This window comes from Pelodiscus sinensis, chromosome 16, assembly GCF_052426305.1.
Source record: "Pelodiscus sinensis isolate ZL-2025 chromosome 16, ASM5242630v1, whole genome shotgun sequence".
Lineage (NCBI taxonomy): Eukaryota > Metazoa > Chordata > Testudines > Trionychidae > Pelodiscus > Pelodiscus sinensis.
Genome location: NC_143067.1, coordinates 12,490,705 through 12,506,943, shown reverse-complemented (window position 1 = coordinate 12,506,943; position 16,239 = coordinate 12,490,705). Strand labels below are relative to the sequence as shown.

The 16,239-nt window shown below is 44.8% G+C and overlaps 1 protein-coding gene across 1 annotated transcript in view; it reads left to right on the top strand.

The window, feature by feature from the left end:
* TGFBI (transforming growth factor beta induced) overlaps positions 1-16,239 on the top strand; it is a 48,240-nt gene that overhangs the window by 17,381 nt on the left and 14,620 nt on the right. Inside the window, exons 3-11 of the mRNA XM_075900435.2 lie at positions 2,398-2,462; positions 3,982-4,139; positions 5,172-5,336; positions 7,572-7,718; positions 8,726-8,867; positions 12,223-12,435; positions 13,295-13,432; positions 13,718-13,863; positions 14,767-14,903. Of these exons, the coding sequence (XP_075756550.1) occupies positions 2,398-2,462; positions 3,982-4,139; positions 5,172-5,336; positions 7,572-7,718; positions 8,726-8,867; positions 12,223-12,435; positions 13,295-13,432; positions 13,718-13,863; positions 14,767-14,903 (1,311 nt within the window). The remainder of the gene's footprint in view (positions 1-2,397; positions 2,463-3,981; positions 4,140-5,171; positions 5,337-7,571; positions 7,719-8,725; positions 8,868-12,222; positions 12,436-13,294; positions 13,433-13,717; positions 13,864-14,766; positions 14,904-16,239) is intronic.

The following is a 16,239-nucleotide window of genomic DNA, read 5'->3' as shown; positions in this document are numbered from 1 at the left end:
GGGCTGTTTCGTTATATAACAGACCAGGCAGAGAATAAGTATTTGGTGATGAAGTGAAATTGACAGTTCTGTAATCAATCAGTGGTTTAGTCTCTGCTATAAATCCTTGGAACTTCATTAAATGTTACCAATGACTGGTTCACATATTGCAGTAATTTACGCACGGGCTATGGATTTAAGTTTGCCACTTCCAGTGATTTTTTTTTTTTTTCTGGCGCCTGTTGTCAGTGTGAATAAAATATTGCAGACTCTCCTTCCCACTCATTGTAAATAACTGCCGTCAGTGAACAAATCGGCCCTGCCAATTAATAAAGTTCCAAAGCTTTGGGTGAAACTGAAAGCTCTGTTACAGCTTGCTGTAAATGAGCTAATGGCTTTTCTAAAGGAAAGAGTTGGGCTGACCACTGGATTGTTTTAAAGTAAACTCTAATAGAATTGCAGTGTGTTACTCAAACTGTGATTAAATGTGGTACACAAGCCCACGAGATACCAAAATAGCTTGTTTTAATGTGGTAAAGTAAACTGGCTCTTACTGCATCATTCCTTACCAAATAGGCACAAGGGACTGTTGCTGAGTTCTCCAGATATTGTTTAAACCACATTGTAACTCCAAGCCAAAGAAAGTAATGAACACTACTAACATTGAATAAGTTTTCCTCTGCCTCAAACATGTCATACTATTAGGGTGTGTCTAGACTACAGGATTTTTTCGAAAAAGGTGGCCTTTTTTCGAAAAAACTTCCCCTGCGTCTAGACTGATGCTGTGTTCTTTCAAAAGTAAATTGAAAGAACGCATCAGTTCTTTCGACTGTGGTAAACCTCATTTTACGAGGAAGAATGCCTTTTTTTGAAAGTGCTCTTTTGAAAAAAGGCGTTCTTGAATACAAACAGAGCTTTTTTGAAAGAGAGAATCCAGTGGCTCGCTTTTTCGAAAGAAGTGGTTGCAGTCTAGACGTCTCTTTCAAAAGCTTTTTTGAAAGATTCTTTTGAAAGAGGCTTGTAGTCTAGACATACCCTTAATGTACAGTGTCAGTCAACTTACACCTTTTCTGCCATAGAAGAAAATAGAATTGAGCTGTGGACTTTAGAAGAGCAACATGCAATCTGAACAATTATTTTGGTTCTTGAAGGTATGGCCTCACCTCCTGTGAGGAAGTAATGTTGCATGAAGACGAGGCTTGAATCCTGTATGTTGTTTTTTGTTGCCATAGCATCATTGTTGTAAAGATTTTGGGGTTCATTAAATAATAAACCTGAGGTTTAACTGGTTAACTAATTAACCAGGATTTTACATCCTTGTCCACTATGGCTCATAATTCTTTTTCATTGTAGGTCCCTGCATGCATCAGAAATATAATTTGCATCCAACACACTTCAATTTTTTTAAATGAATCAGTGTAGCTACCAAAAAAAAAAAAAAAGACTGACATTTGAGTTATAAATTAATGAAGATTGCTTATCTCCTAGAACTGGAAGGGACCTTGAAAGGTCATCAAGTCCAGTCCCCTGCCTTCACAACAGGACCAAGTACCATCCCTGACAAATTTTTGCCCCAAATCCCTAAATGGCCTCTGCAAGGATTGAACTCACAACCCTGGGTTTAGCAGGCCAAGTTCCAGGCTGCTTTATAAAATAAAAATCTTAATCCTGCTGCGATGGTCGTTGTGAATCAGTTACCATTTCTACTCTCTCAGCTAGCATTCTAAGATTGTTTTGTAGCCCCCTGTTTGGATATGTAGTGAACAAACCATCAAGGGAAATATTGTTTGTTTTATGCTGGGATATTGCAAAGACTGAAGCTTGAGACTACACCAATGTTCCTGTGAGCCTGTGCAGCCACTCAGGAGAGATTCCAGTGCCACCCAGATGATTAGCAGAGCACCCAGCAGAGCTAAATATTTTGTTTCTACTGATAGTGCACATTTGCACATGCCTTAGTTCACATAAAATTATTCTGCACATGGATGGAAAAGGTTAGAAGGAACATTGGTCTACTATAGATTTACGTCAGAGAGATCCACATATCTGAGCCACGTAGTTATACTGATCTAATCGCCAGTATAGACAGCATTGCGTTGGCAGGAGGGCGTCTCCTGTCGTCATAGCTATCACCTCTCCCATCAGAGCAGGAGCAACTTCACGTAAGCACTACATCCTCACCGCATCAATATATTTGCCTTAATGCAGTATTTTAAGGGTAGTCGTGCCCAAAGAACAGCTAGTTATTTCACCAGGAAGGATCTGCTTTAGATCCTCAGCACAGCATACATTGGAAATGTAGCCGAAGGTTACAACAGCAGTTGTTCTTCCATGATGATCTTGGGCTGCCTGAATAGAAGCAGCATGGATTGAAAAACTGTTTGCTATTATCTGCTTTGTCTTTTCCCTCTCTTACAGAGTGATCAGCTACGAGTGCTGCCCTGGATATGAAAAGGTACCTGGAGAAAAAGGCTGCCCAGCTGGTAAAAATGTGTTCTGTTTCTATAGATGCTTTAGAATTCTACAACTTGAGCATGGACAGTTGTGAAAAATGAATTTGATCCTTAGGATTGTGCGGGATTTTGGGCACTCACCTCCATGAATGGGTAAACCCACCAAGCGGAGCACAAAGTTATGGCACGCATTAGCTACAGTACTGCAACATTTCAGTGGGGTAGGCATGTTAATCTGTGTGGGCAAAAACAACCAGCACCTTAATGATGAACACATTTATTTGGGCATAAGCTTTCGTGGGCTAGAGCCCACTTTGTCAGAAGTGACATGCAAAGTTGTGAGAAATGTTCTAGCCACTTCAAACTATTGAACACAATTATTCTAAGTATAGTCTGTTAAAAAATACGCATTGCAATGGGAAATATAACTTTATTGGAAATGTAATATAAAACTATCTTTAGTAGCACACAGGTCTTCCAGAGCATGCTTATTGATTTGATGATTATGCATTTAGCAAAGGATTTGCTATACTTCAGTAACTTTGAAAAAAGAGGCAGGGAACCCGCCAGTTATAGTAAAAAAGAAATAGTTTTTGCTTTGCCATCTCTTTTGAATCATTCTTATGGGCATGATGTCCCTGCTGTATCCGAGGAAGCAGCACAGGGGAAGGGGTGAGCCAGGAGCCGGTACACATGAGACCCCCTACTCCCGAACCACCTGCCTCCCACAGAGGCAGGAGCGTAGCAGAGGCACCATGGGGGAGAGGGAAAACATCATGGGGGGGGGGGAGGCAGGAGCCTGCCCCCGACGCGTGTAAACATGTAACCAATGAAAATTTCAGCAGCAGTTTACAAAAATAAACACATGTTAACATCCCTATTACGCATTAATTCAGTATCTCCCATAGGCAGCTTCTATGGGAGTGAGGGGAGGATATTAGGGAGTCCAAGTGGAGATCAGGGCAGCTCTGAGGGAAAGTAACACCATCACTCTCCAGGAAGATATACTGCGTCCCAAGGGGAATCGGGCAGTTGCAGGGAGGTACATTTACATCTCCTAAAAAGAAAATGTACAAGATCTAAGCTGCCAAATTCAAGCCCACATCCCTAAATATGAACCACGAGGGAAAAATGTGCAACATCGGGTCTGATGACTGACCAAGTGAAACTGTTCCACTGCTTTTGGTTCTTGAGTTTGTAACCCCAGTTATTTGGGCCAGATTTTGACTGTAGTTTTCCACTTATATAAATCCAAAGGGCCTCCATGTAAGGTTGCCATTTCTGGATTTATGCTGCTGTAATCAAGATCAGATTCTGTCTCCATTTTCGGACTGCAAAGTTTTGGGGCAGGTGCAATAAAGCATGGGAAATAGAGAGGAGCGCACAGACCTATATCAAATAGTTCTCCTAATGTCTAACTTCACTGACATGTTGCATTTCCAGATATATTTTTGCCAGCAGCTCTGTCCTTAATTCAGCGGTGTGCAGCGAGATGGGGTGGCTGCCTGCTAGAACGACTGTGGTCAAATTTGATATTTTCCTCTTTCAGCATTGCCGCTTTCAAACATCTATGAAACGCTGGGGATTGTTGGAGCCTCCACCACACAACTTTATTCCGACAGCTCGAACCTGAGACCAGAAATCGAAGGACCTGGAAGTTTTACCATCTTTGCCCCAAACAATGAGGCCTGGAAAGCTTTACCTGCTGTAAGATTCAATCCATTTTCCTTCTCTTCCTCTCCCCAAATGGTCTAGATTTGTAGCAGAGTCCTCTGTCTGCATGATAGATACAGTCCTGATAGGCAACGTAAGCTTTCCGCATAGGAATTGCCTTGTTTGAGCCGAGCTAGGTCCATCTAGTCCAGCAGCAAGTTAAAGATTGTCTTAAGTTCTGAAGCATGAGTGTTGCTATCCCTCTCGTGGGTTTTTTGTGGCTTTTTAATTAAGATAACTCTCGATATTCTCGTGAAGCATATAAATGTCCAATCTCTCGTTTTGAGTTTTTGACTTCAGCTTCATGTGACAGTGAGTTGTATAGTTCAATGACACATTGAATGGAAAAGCATTCACCACATGTCGCACAAGTGTGCAAGCCGCCCTGACCAGAGAGAAAGAATTCAGACTCGTTGGCTGGTCTGCTGACACTACTCCAAAAGTGTATATTTTTAACAGTAAATAAATAGATATTGGGCCATGACCATCTTTTTGTTATGTAGCACATTGGAGCACCAACCTTGTTTGCCTATCTGCTCCCAGGGGGAAACAGGGCTGACTAGAACCCACCACCCACTCCCCAGGGCAATGCCCTAGCCACTAAGCCATGCTGGACTCACCCCACCTCCAGGATGCCCCTTCTAAGCACTACCACAATACAAGTGATGATCATAAATGAAAGGTTATGGCTAGAGACATACAAAGATATGGCTAAGTATACTGGAAAGTTACGGCTGTAAAGTACAAAACAAATGTGTCCCTTTGGTTTGCACAACTTAGTTTTTAAATAATATTAGATCTATTTTTCCTCAACAAAATTTTGATTAACAGATTAGTGAAACGTGTTTCCAGGGAACTTCACACTTGTGTGGCATTCTGCAGAAGTCCATTTAGGAGTAAGGATCCATGTTGGAAGATCCCTGTGTTTAAAGACAGGGGTGCTGCTATGGACAGAATTCGATTTCCACTAAATGTAAGGACACAAAGTAATTTTCAGGCAATATTTTGATTTCTGCTTATTTTCAGGAAATGTTGGATTCTTTGGTCAGCAATGTTAATATTGAACTGCTAAATGCTCTTCGTTACCATATGGTGAACAGACGGGTGCTAACAGATGAGCTGAAACATGGAATGTCTCTTCCTTCAATGTACCAGAATATTGATCTTCAGATCCACCACTATCCTAATGGAGTAAGTGAATTACTTGCGCTATTATAACAGTGGGGGCCAGATCCACAAATGGAATAAATTGAAGCAAATCCCTGGTGCTATGCCAAGTTACCCCAGTATTTTTATAGTGTACTATTTTTGTAAAACATTAATGATAAATAGACCCAAAAACTCTGAGGAAGAGGGTCTGATTCAGGAAGATAATCAATACCCATTGACCTCAATGAGAATTGAAGGCCCTCTGCATGTCATAGGATTGAGCCCCAAATTAAGTGAGCATACAGGTCACAACATGTAGTAGACTCTGCTTGATTCTCTTTTCTCTTGGAGCTCAGTTTAGTGCAGTAAGGTGGAGTGCATGAAGGAGCTGATTCAGAGCAGAATATAGATCAGCAATGGGCAACCAAGATGAGTGCGGGGAAGGGGCGGGGGGCTGCAGGATTGGCCCTCCTTCCTCTCTGTGGGCTGCATGATTGCTAGTGGCAAGCTCAGGAGCAGCCCGAGGCAGGCTGCAGTAGCTGGCGCCCCAGGCAGAACACATGATCGGCACCCCTGCCTGCGTGTCCGTCAATGGAGTGACGTCATCATCGGGCGCCCTGTGACATCATCATCGGGAGCCGTTGAAGGCGGCGCCCTAGGCGACTGCCGAGTCAGCCTATAGTCATAGGCCACCCTTGGGTGAGCTACCTGTGGCTCTCTTGGGCTCCATCTGTGGTTTGCAAACCCCTCTCTTTCTGCCCATGTGCCTCTTGCTCACTAGGGGCACTGGAGCCCCTCACGTCCTCCTCCTCCTCCACCCTCCCAGCACTTTCGGAACATCGTGTATGTGCTGATTCATGCTGCATCCCTGCTCCTCCACCTCTGTCCAGTGCTTGAACAGCCGCAAACAGCTGATTCACAATGTTCAAGCTCTGGGAGGAAGAGGGAGGAGTGGGGATGGAGCATGAATCAGCAGATACGTGATGCTCCGAAAGTGCTGGGAGGAAGGGGGAGGACTAGGAAGTGTGGGGCTCCATTGTGTGAAAGGTGCTTAGGGGAGGGGGGACAGACAGGGAGTGCATGAGCCACAAGTTGCCCACGATTAATAGAGATGCTTGGATATACATAAGAAATATAAATAAGTAGATGGGGGTAATAATATATATAATACCGGTAGAACTTCTCTAGTGCAGCACCCTCAGGATCTGTCCGGTGCCAAACCAGACAATTTGCCAAACCACAGGAAGTCAATATTGTTTAGCAGCATTGCCAACACTACCACTGGGCTCTTAGAAGACATTTGGGATAAATTAGAGCTAAATAATAACACAGAACACTGAGAGTCAGGACTGGTGGCTGTAAACAAACTTTATGGGACTGCAGAAAACGTAGTCACACCCACGATAAGTGTCTATCCAACTAACTAAAATCATGCCAGACCAGAGAGTGCAACCTACACCTGGTTCAGTATGTAGGTGCACAAGGAGCTTGTCTTGAATTTTTATACACGGTTAGTTCCATAGATGATGCTGTAGTAATGTTATGTAAACATCAGCATGCTTACCCAAGTGTATTTGCTTATACTTCATGCTACAGTGAGAGTGGATTTGCTGCAGTATAATTATGTCAAATATGGTTTTGAACTTCTGGTTACAGAGCTGAATTCCAGGAGCATGGATTGAAAAGCATGATTTCAGAGTCATTATAGTATTAAGTATGAAACTAAAAGGCAGTTAGCTACATAATGAATCTAACCTAGCACATATGAATTAGTGGTAATTAAAGGTATCCAAAAGCAGTTAAAAAGGGTAACCACATCTTCAGAATATAATTGAATGAGATCTTTCTAGATATAGGCCTTCATCCTGCAATCCTTACTCACCTGAGTAATTCTTGTTTACAGGAAAACTGCAGTCACTGGAATATTCACTCGAGTGAGGAAGGATCTTGTAGTTTCTGTGCAATTTTAGCTTGGCTAGTAATTTGTTTTTATTTCCTGCATAGTGGGACATGTTAAACAAGCTGCATGCTGGTGAGCCTCAGAGATGGCAAACAGTAGAGTTACCCGATAGAGGAATGGTTTGTAATATAGCCCCTTAGAGCAGTTTCCCAGAAAGACATGGTTGCCTCCTGATAATTATTACCATGGCATTCTCTTTGAAACAAAGGATTACACCCATTTTTTTTAGCTTTTCTTGGTACTAATGCAGTTTGTGGATTGTTAGGTTCTTTTTTAATAAGTTGAACTCTATCCTCTCTGGATTATCTCCCCTGCAGATCGTGACCGTGAACTGCGCCAGACTTTTGAAAGCAGACCATCATGCAACCAATGGAGTGGTCCATCTGATAGATAAAGTCATCGCCACCACAACAAACACTATTCAGCAAGTCATTGAGATTGAGGAGAGTCTTGAAACTCTTCGGGTAAGTTCATCTCAGGGCTTCACCATGGGATAGTTGATGCTATCATTCATGATTTTCAAAGGTGTCCAACTCCCATTGAATATCAGTGGGCTAGATGTCACCAAGGACTTGTCTGCACTTTAAAGTTTTACTGCTTTATGCTTATTCCAAATCAGAATAAGGCCTTGTCTACACTTACCGGGAAATTGGTGCTACAGAACTCAATATCCAAGGGGTTGATTTAGTGGGTCTACTAAAGACCCGCTCAATCAACAGCTGATTGTGCTCCCATCAACCCCCTGCAGTGGGGATGCAAACTAACTCAAAGTAAGATATGTCGACTCCTGCTATGCTATTCATGTAGCTGGAATTGTGTACCTTAGTTTGACATTGCCTCCGAATGTAGACCTGGTCTAAGCTATTCCAGTATAAAGCATCGTACATTGGTATAACTAGCTACACTGAGGCTTTTTCTGGTGTAACTGTGACAGTATCAAATCACACCTCTTACTGACAGTTATAGAGGTACATTTTTTTTTTAAATGTTTCCAGGCCTCACTCTTATTTTCTTGTGGAAGTCCTGGCATTAGAAGTTACTGTTCAGAAACTCTGACCAAGATAACATGCCAAACTAAAGTATTAATTGTGAATGCACATCTTTTAGATTAATTTTAACTTTTAATCACAGACACTTCCTAATTAATCAGCTTAAGGAGTTGAGCCAGTGCTGTTTGAAGTCACTGGGATCCTTTCCATTGACTTCATTGGGTATTGGAGAAAGCCCTAAACCACTGGTTAGGAAGTTTCTCTCCAGACTGATGTGTTCCAAACATTGCCTGCCTGAAGGGTAAGATATTGCTAAGTATGTGGGGCTAGCTTTGTTAAAGGTATTTTGGCACCTACAAATGCAAGCAGGCACCAAATGCTTTTAAAAGTCTGGTCCATAGCCTTTGTCTAGGTGAAAACACATGAGTTTTCCTCCTTTGTTCTTGAGTGTGTTCTAGCTCTCTCCTCCCATTCCTTTAAAGGCTGCTGTGGCTGCTTCCGGTCTTAATACTTTGTTAGAAAATGATGGTCAGTACACACTTTTGGCTCCAACCAATGAAGCCTTTGAGAAGATCCCACAAGAAACACTGAACAGGATCCTTGGGGACCCAGAAGCTCTCAAAGGTAAATGACCATTTACCAACTGTGTTGAAAGATAGAAAAGTATTTTTTCTGATAAGAGAATTAACCCTTAATTCTCTCTGACATGGACTGGAATAATCCACTTGGCATTCTTTGTTTTGTTTTTTAATGTGAGATGGCGCAGCCTTATCTTTAGGACAAAACACAAGGAGCTGTGTTAATGACCCCATGCTGCACCACACTGCGTGTGTTAAGTAGGCACAGGAGAACTCCAGGGAGGCAGGAAGGGGAGGGAAGAGAGGAAGCAATGCACTCCCCAAAGCACACAGCTGGTTCACTGAGCAGTTGAGGCTGGGATTTCCCAGGAGATAAGAGAATATGACTCCAGACCCTTCAGCTATCTCTGCTTGAGTGGGGAAAGGATCTGAAGTCACACGAAGCAGCCCGTCCTCCAGCTTTACCTTACTGCTTCAGAGCGAGTGTGTGTGACTGTCCCGAGAACCCTGCTTTATGGCATTCAGCAGGTGTAAATGCCCTGCCATCTGCCAGTGCTCACATGCCATAGTGGAACTACAGCTCTTTGGCTGTGTAGAAGACCTTCTGCACCCAGGTGGGATGGGGCAGGGTATGGGCCACAAAGAATTACTGTCTTCAGATCCGAACAAGTGCACTCGTTGGGCTACAGTGTAGACAGGAAATAGAATTTCTCTTGTTAGAAACATCCAGGCAGTTTAATGATATAGTAAAATTCTGGGCCAAGCAGCCTTGCTCATGTGATCAGTTCAACAGCTACCAGTCCATATAAATAGCCACGTGGACTCAAATCCTTGGATCCAGCCAATCGTTGCTCTGTGTGGGATGTGGGCTAAACCACCTTTGTGCTCCTTCTAGCTGGTGGCTGATTCAGTCCAGGTAAAAGTTAGAACTGGTTCTGAGCTGCTGGTAGTGGCCCCCTAGGAGCTGTTGTGCAGCCTGGGGATGCATGTCACTCACTCCAATCTCATCTAAGATTGAGAGGGAGTAGCAGTGAGCCTACTTGAGGGGAATTCTTGGATGCATCCCTTTGAATTACTGGGATAGCACAACGGGGAATTAGTCAGGGACTGGTCTCCAGCCTTTATCTATTGCCAGTAGATGATTATCAATTTTTACTAGAGAAGTTAAATATCTCAGGCCAAATCCTACCCTCAACTTTGACATGATGAATCTGGAGACACTTGCGGAAGCCAATGTAGCTCCTCCCAGGTTTTCCATTGATATAGCTCTGAACAGTTGTTAGACCCATACCTTGGACAAGAGTGGAGCCTCCATTCCATTTAACTGCTTCCTCGGCAGCTGCGAGTTAGGTGGCCTCAAAATGAGGATGGTTTCTCCTGAATTTAGTATAGGTTAGGGATGTTAAATTGTGGTTAGTAAGCTAATCGAGTAGCCAATGGAATTTCCATTGCCTAATCAACTAGTCGATGAAGAGGATAGCTCCAAGGGCAGCGTGAGTCAGAACTAAGCAGTCCCGACTTGTGTTGGCTCCGGAACCGCTGCAGCTCTGCTTTTTAAATGTAGTAAGAGCCTAGCATTTTAAATCTTACTATAGGCAGTCCCCGACTTACGCGGATTCGACTTATGTCGGATCCGCACTTACGAACGGGGCTTTCTCACCCCGGAGGTCGAGGTAGCGGATTGCTACCTGTGAGCTCCGGGGGAGAAAGCCCCGTTCGTAAGCTGCTCGGGTGCCCCTGGTCTGCTGGAGACCGTCTCCAGCAGACCAGGAGCACCGGGCGGGTTCCCACGCTTCTGAGGCTTTGCCACAGCAAAGCCTCAGAAGCGCGCGGAACCGCCGCTGCTGCCGCTTGAGTCCGGTGCCTGTGGTCTGCTGGGGACTGTCCCCAGCAGACCACAGGCACCGGGACTCAAGCCGCAGCCGCGGGGGGGTCCCGCGCCTCTGAGACTTTGCCAGAGCAAAGCCTCAGAGGCGCGGCACCCCGCTGCCGCTGCGGCTCTGCTCCCGGTGTCCCTGGTCTGCTGGGGGGGGGGGGGCGCGGCTAGTGTGCCCCCCCCCCCCCAGCAGACCAGGCTTTTGTTTTGGACCCTGGGGCAGAGCAGCTGGGGCGCTGCCAATTGGTCCTGCAGCGCCGCTCTGGGCACTACTGGACCAACCCGGCAGCACCCCAGCTGCTCTGCCCCAGGTCCTGATTCAGCCGCTGCTGGTCAGTTTCAGCAGTGGCTGAATCAGGACGCCTGGGGCAGAGCAGCTGGGGTGCTGCTGGGTTGGTCCAGTAGCGCCGAGGAGCGGTGCTACTGGAGCAACCCAGCAGCACCCCAGCTGCTCTGTCCCAGGTGTCCCCAAGTCAGCCGCTGCTGAAACTGACCAGCGCTGACTACAGGAAGCCTGAGGCAGAGTTGCTCTGCCCCAGGCTTCCTGGAATCAGCGCTGATCAGTTTCAGCAGCAGCTGACTTGGGGATGCTTGGGGTTCTTAAGTTGAATCTGTATGTAAGTCAGAACTGGCAGTCAGTTTCAGCAGCGGCTGAATCTGGACGCCAGTTCCGACTTACATACAGATTCAACTTAAGAACAAACCTACAGTCCCTATCTTGTACGTAACCCGGGGACTGCCTGTACATTTAAAAAGCAGAGCTGCAGCGGTCTGGGACTGGGCTGTCCAGGGGTCAGTTGTCTGGGGACTCTTACTACATTTAAAAAGAAGAGGCGCAGCTTTTAAACCAGCTCCTCCCAACAATGGCTCCTGTTCCCCTCCACTTTGCTGCCTCTGATACAGAGGTGGCGGGGGGGGAGGGGAGCGACTAGCAGAGTAGTGACTCGACTACCCAATAAGCCTAGGCTTAGCAAGTAGTCAACTAGTCACTTGCATTCCTATTATAGTCATCCACATCTTGCACAGTGAAGGTTCTGCTCCTAACAGATGGCAATGTCTGCCTGTTTACATGAATGGAGAGAGAATTCAATTTAAATCTTCACTAATGTAGCAAGAACTGGATTGTATTCTATATAAAAAGTCTAGAGTACTGTCAGTTACTCCTTTTTGGGCAGGTTTTGTGGCCCATAGACTGTAAAATCTTACCTGTCACTGCAAGCTCTTTTGGGACAGCCTTTTTGTATAGGATTTTGGCCAATGTTTCCCCCTAATTTTTCCATCCATGTACGGAATACATTTTGTTGAGTGCACCAAGCCATGTGCAAATGTGCATCACCAATAGAAACATCGTGCAGGCTCTGGCTACTCTGCTAATCAGGTGGGTAGCATTTGAATCTCCAGAGTGGCCCACAAGCACTCAGTTTACTGGTTCTGGTCCTTGACTAGGACTTGTAGGCACTATGCATAATAATTGCTAAAATGGCTTTCCAAAGTCTATGTATCATGTGTGTTTTCTTTCGCCCAGACCTACTAAACCATCACATATTGAAATCAGCCATGTGTTCTGAGGCCATTATTGCTGGCTTGTCCATGGAGACTCTGGACGGTACCACGTTGGAAGTTGGCTGCATTGGTGATGACCTCACCCTGAATGGAAGACCTATCATTGTGAACAAGGATGTCTTAGCGACCAATGGTGTAGTGCACTTTGTTAATGAGCTGCTGATTCCAGACTCAGGTAAAACCACTCATCGGTATATTGTGGGGTTGTTTTGTTTTGAGTGGTTTTTAACATGTTGTCAGGTTTTAATATATTTTATGATGGAATTTTCACCGGGGAATGTAACAAGCATCCCCATGCAGACACACATGTCTTCAACACTAAGCCTGTATTTCTGCATACAAATTAGGTAACTGTGTATGTCATGGGATAATTGGCTTCTGAGTTACCTGAATTTACATGCACAAATACACAGTTTTTCATTATCCTTTAGGGAGGTCAACATGGACCTTTTCAAAGGTAGTCTCCTTATGCTCTTCCTCTCCAACCCTACTTTGGACATATGCTTTTTTCAATAGAATGATGTATCACTACAGTTAAATGGGGTGTTTTAATTTCAAGTACTAAAGTTCTTTACTGAAGGATTCGTTGGAAATAACCGAACAGAGGGCAAAGAGAAGGTAGGTATTCTCGTCAGTCAAAAAAACAAGGTGGGGATTTCTAGAGGTGCCTGAGACAGTTGAAACATTCAACTTTCTTTGAAATTCAGTGTCTAACTTTCTTGGACTTAAGAATGTCTATACTAGGTCAGACCAACAGTCCATCTAGGTCAATGTCCTGGCTTCTGACTGTGGTCAATGCAATATGCCCCAGAGGGAACAAACATAATTTTTTTCCAGTGTCTTTGGAAATCCCAGTCGACATACTCTGGAAATCAGTAGCGCTAATGAGTGGTAGTTTTGTATCCATTTGCTTTCTAGCAATATGCATTTTTCATTAGAATATGTTTCTAATGACGAATAAATGGTGCTCATGCTGACACAAATTATTAAAACATTTTGTATATTTTAACATATGTTTTTTGTTTTTTCCTTAGCTAAAACTTTGTTTGAGTTAGGTAAAGAATCCGATGTTTCGATATCTGTTGACCTTTTTAAACAAGCGGATCTCAGCTCTCATCTCACTGGAAGTGAGCGTGTGACGCTTCTTGCCCCAATAAACACCGTGTTCAAAGGTAAACTTTGGAAATCTTCTGTGTGTTCCATTGGTTCTGGTCACAATCTTGCTTCTGGGAGGAACCAGAGTTCTGTATCAGATTTTTGCTATTGTTAATCACTGTTTCCTTCATTGAGGTTTCTGCATGAACAAACACATATCACCTCTCTCACTTAAGCTGGGTGCATGGACTGTTTTTGAAACAGACGCAAAACAGATACCGTATTTATTATTTAGATCCATGTAGAGTCTTCATGATACTGTTAAAATGAATCCCTGAGTGTCAAAATGCTTTTTGTTGCAGATGGGACACCTCCTATCAATAGCAACACGAAGAATTTGCTTCTAGATCACATTCTGAAAGAACAGCTTTCTTCTAAATACCTTTACCATGGACAGAAGCTAGAAACTCTGGGTGGCAAAGAACTGAGAGTGTTTGTGTACCGTAATGTGAGTACCTATTGAACTCGCTTTCTTAATTTGAGACAGTATTGTTGCTGTAGCAGGGCAGTTGCTCTGCAAAGCGCTTCAGTAAAATAGCATCAATGGGAGCTCCAGGTTTGTAGTGTCTCACTGATAACACATCAGCGGTGAAGTACTGGACCCTATTGAAGTCAATGGGATTTTGCCACTGAATTCAGTGGGGCCAGAATTTTAGCAGAGATCTGAAAACTCATTTTAGAATCCGAGAGTCGAGCTGTGTTCATCCTTTCCCATCCATCATCATCTGTAGGAAAGTTTCTGAAGGCCAAATGGTGCCCTCAAGTGAAACGTGTGAGCCTGTTAAGGGCTAAATTACATAATAAGTGGGGAAAAAATAGTTAACTTGAACGAAGTCTGTACGGGGAAAAATGCAAACAATAAGGGTGTGTCTAGGCTACATGGCTCCATCGACAGAGCCATGTAGATGAGTGTACTCAGCAAAGGGAAATGAAGTGGCGATTTAAATAATCGCTGCTTCATTTACATAAAAATGACCGCCGCGCTGTGCCAATCAGCTGATTGTCGGCACAGCGTGGTAGTCTAGACGGGTATCAGCTGACCCCAGAACCCTTTGTCGTCTCGTGCAACGAGGATTACAGGATCTGACGACAAAGGGTTCTGGGGTTGGCTGATCCCCATCTAGACTACCACGCTGTGCCGACAATCAGCTGATTGGCACAGCGCGGCGGTCATTTTTATGTAAATAAAGCGGCGATTATTTAAATCGCTGCTTCATTTCCCTTTGTTGAGTACACTCATCTACATGGCTCCGCCGACGGAGCCATGTAGTCTAGACACACCCTTATGTAACAATTAAAATCTTCTATCCCTTCAAATTATTATTTCTTTTGCCTGTGTTTATATTTGCAGAACCTCTGCATTGAGAACGTCTGTATTGCTGCCCACGACAGGAGAGGAAGGTTTGGCACCTTGTTTACAGTGGACAGAATGTTGACTCCCCCAGTAGGAACAGTTATGGATGTTCTAAAAGCAGACCGGCGCTTCAGGTGTGTACTCGCATTGCTGAATGCACCTTCATTGAGGTGCTCAGACACTGATGACGAGCGCAATATAAGAACCCCTGTAGAATAGACCAACGGCTTTCAAAGTGGGTCGTGAAATGTCAGGCACTGGGTCTCGTTGCTGCAGGGGGCCCAGGTGACCAATAGGGATGCTAAAGCAGGCTACCTGCCTGTCCTAGCACCACACGCTGCACTGTGCCTCAGAAACAGTCGGCAGCAGGCCCATCTCCTAGGCAGGGAAAGGGTGGAGGATGTCCAGGACTCCATGCACTGCTCCTGCCCCAAGCACTAGCTCCGCTCTCCCATTGGCTGGGAACCTGCTGCTGGCTGCTTCAGGGGTGCAGCATGGCCTGCGGTGCCAGGAGAGGCATGAAACCTGCCTTAGCAACCCTGCCGCACTGCTGACGGGGAGCTGCTTAAAGTAAGCCCCTCCTGCCCCAGTTCTGACTCCCCACCCCCAAAGCTGGAGCCTCCTCCTACACGCCAAAGCTCTCCTCCTCCGCCCCACTTCGGAGCCCACACTCTAATCAAGTGTTATGTTGAGTTGCGGGCATCAACAATTTTCGTCAACTGGGTCACAAGAAAAAAAAGTTTGAAAACCACTGGAAAAGATCATGTGAATTTTTGTTCTTGCTGTTAGTCTTGCAGTAGCAGCACAGCTCTCAAAGCAATTTCTGTTCTGGATTTGTAGTCATTACACTACATATATCAAATATTCCTATTGTTTATTTTCATTGATCATTCCTGCGGGGCGACAAATGACGTCAGCCTGCAGCCCCGCTTCCATCTCCACCTCTGCCCTCAGCGGCTTGCTGGGGCCAGCTGCTCCAGCTGTGCCACCAGTGAGGAGCTGCTGGGGCTGGGTCCCCTCCACCATCTGAGCCCAACCAGTGGGAGAACCTGGGCTGGTGCAGCCTTGGCCTGCCGCGCGCCCCGCCCCCAGCCGAGAGGGGGGTTGGCGAGCAGCGCGTGCAGCCCCCTAGTGACTTGTTAATGAATCGCCATCCAAGCGCATGTCTCCCTCAATTAAAAGCAGCGTAACTTTAAATAAAAAATGGGGTTTAAAAAGGGAGTCCATAATTGTTCTATTGCCTCCCCAATGGTATCCTTGATTCCAATGATCAAAGGGCCCCAGAGCAACTCAATGGGGGCTGGGATTGGGATCTAAAAGAAGAATCGTCCATATGTTAATACGAGAAGAGCGTGTTTCAGAGCCGTAGGGAAAGATTCCTGTTGGCGACAGTGGACTTTGGATTAGGCCTTAACTTCTTGTGAATTAAATTATTTGTCAGAACCTATTATATTTTGTAGCTTTAACATT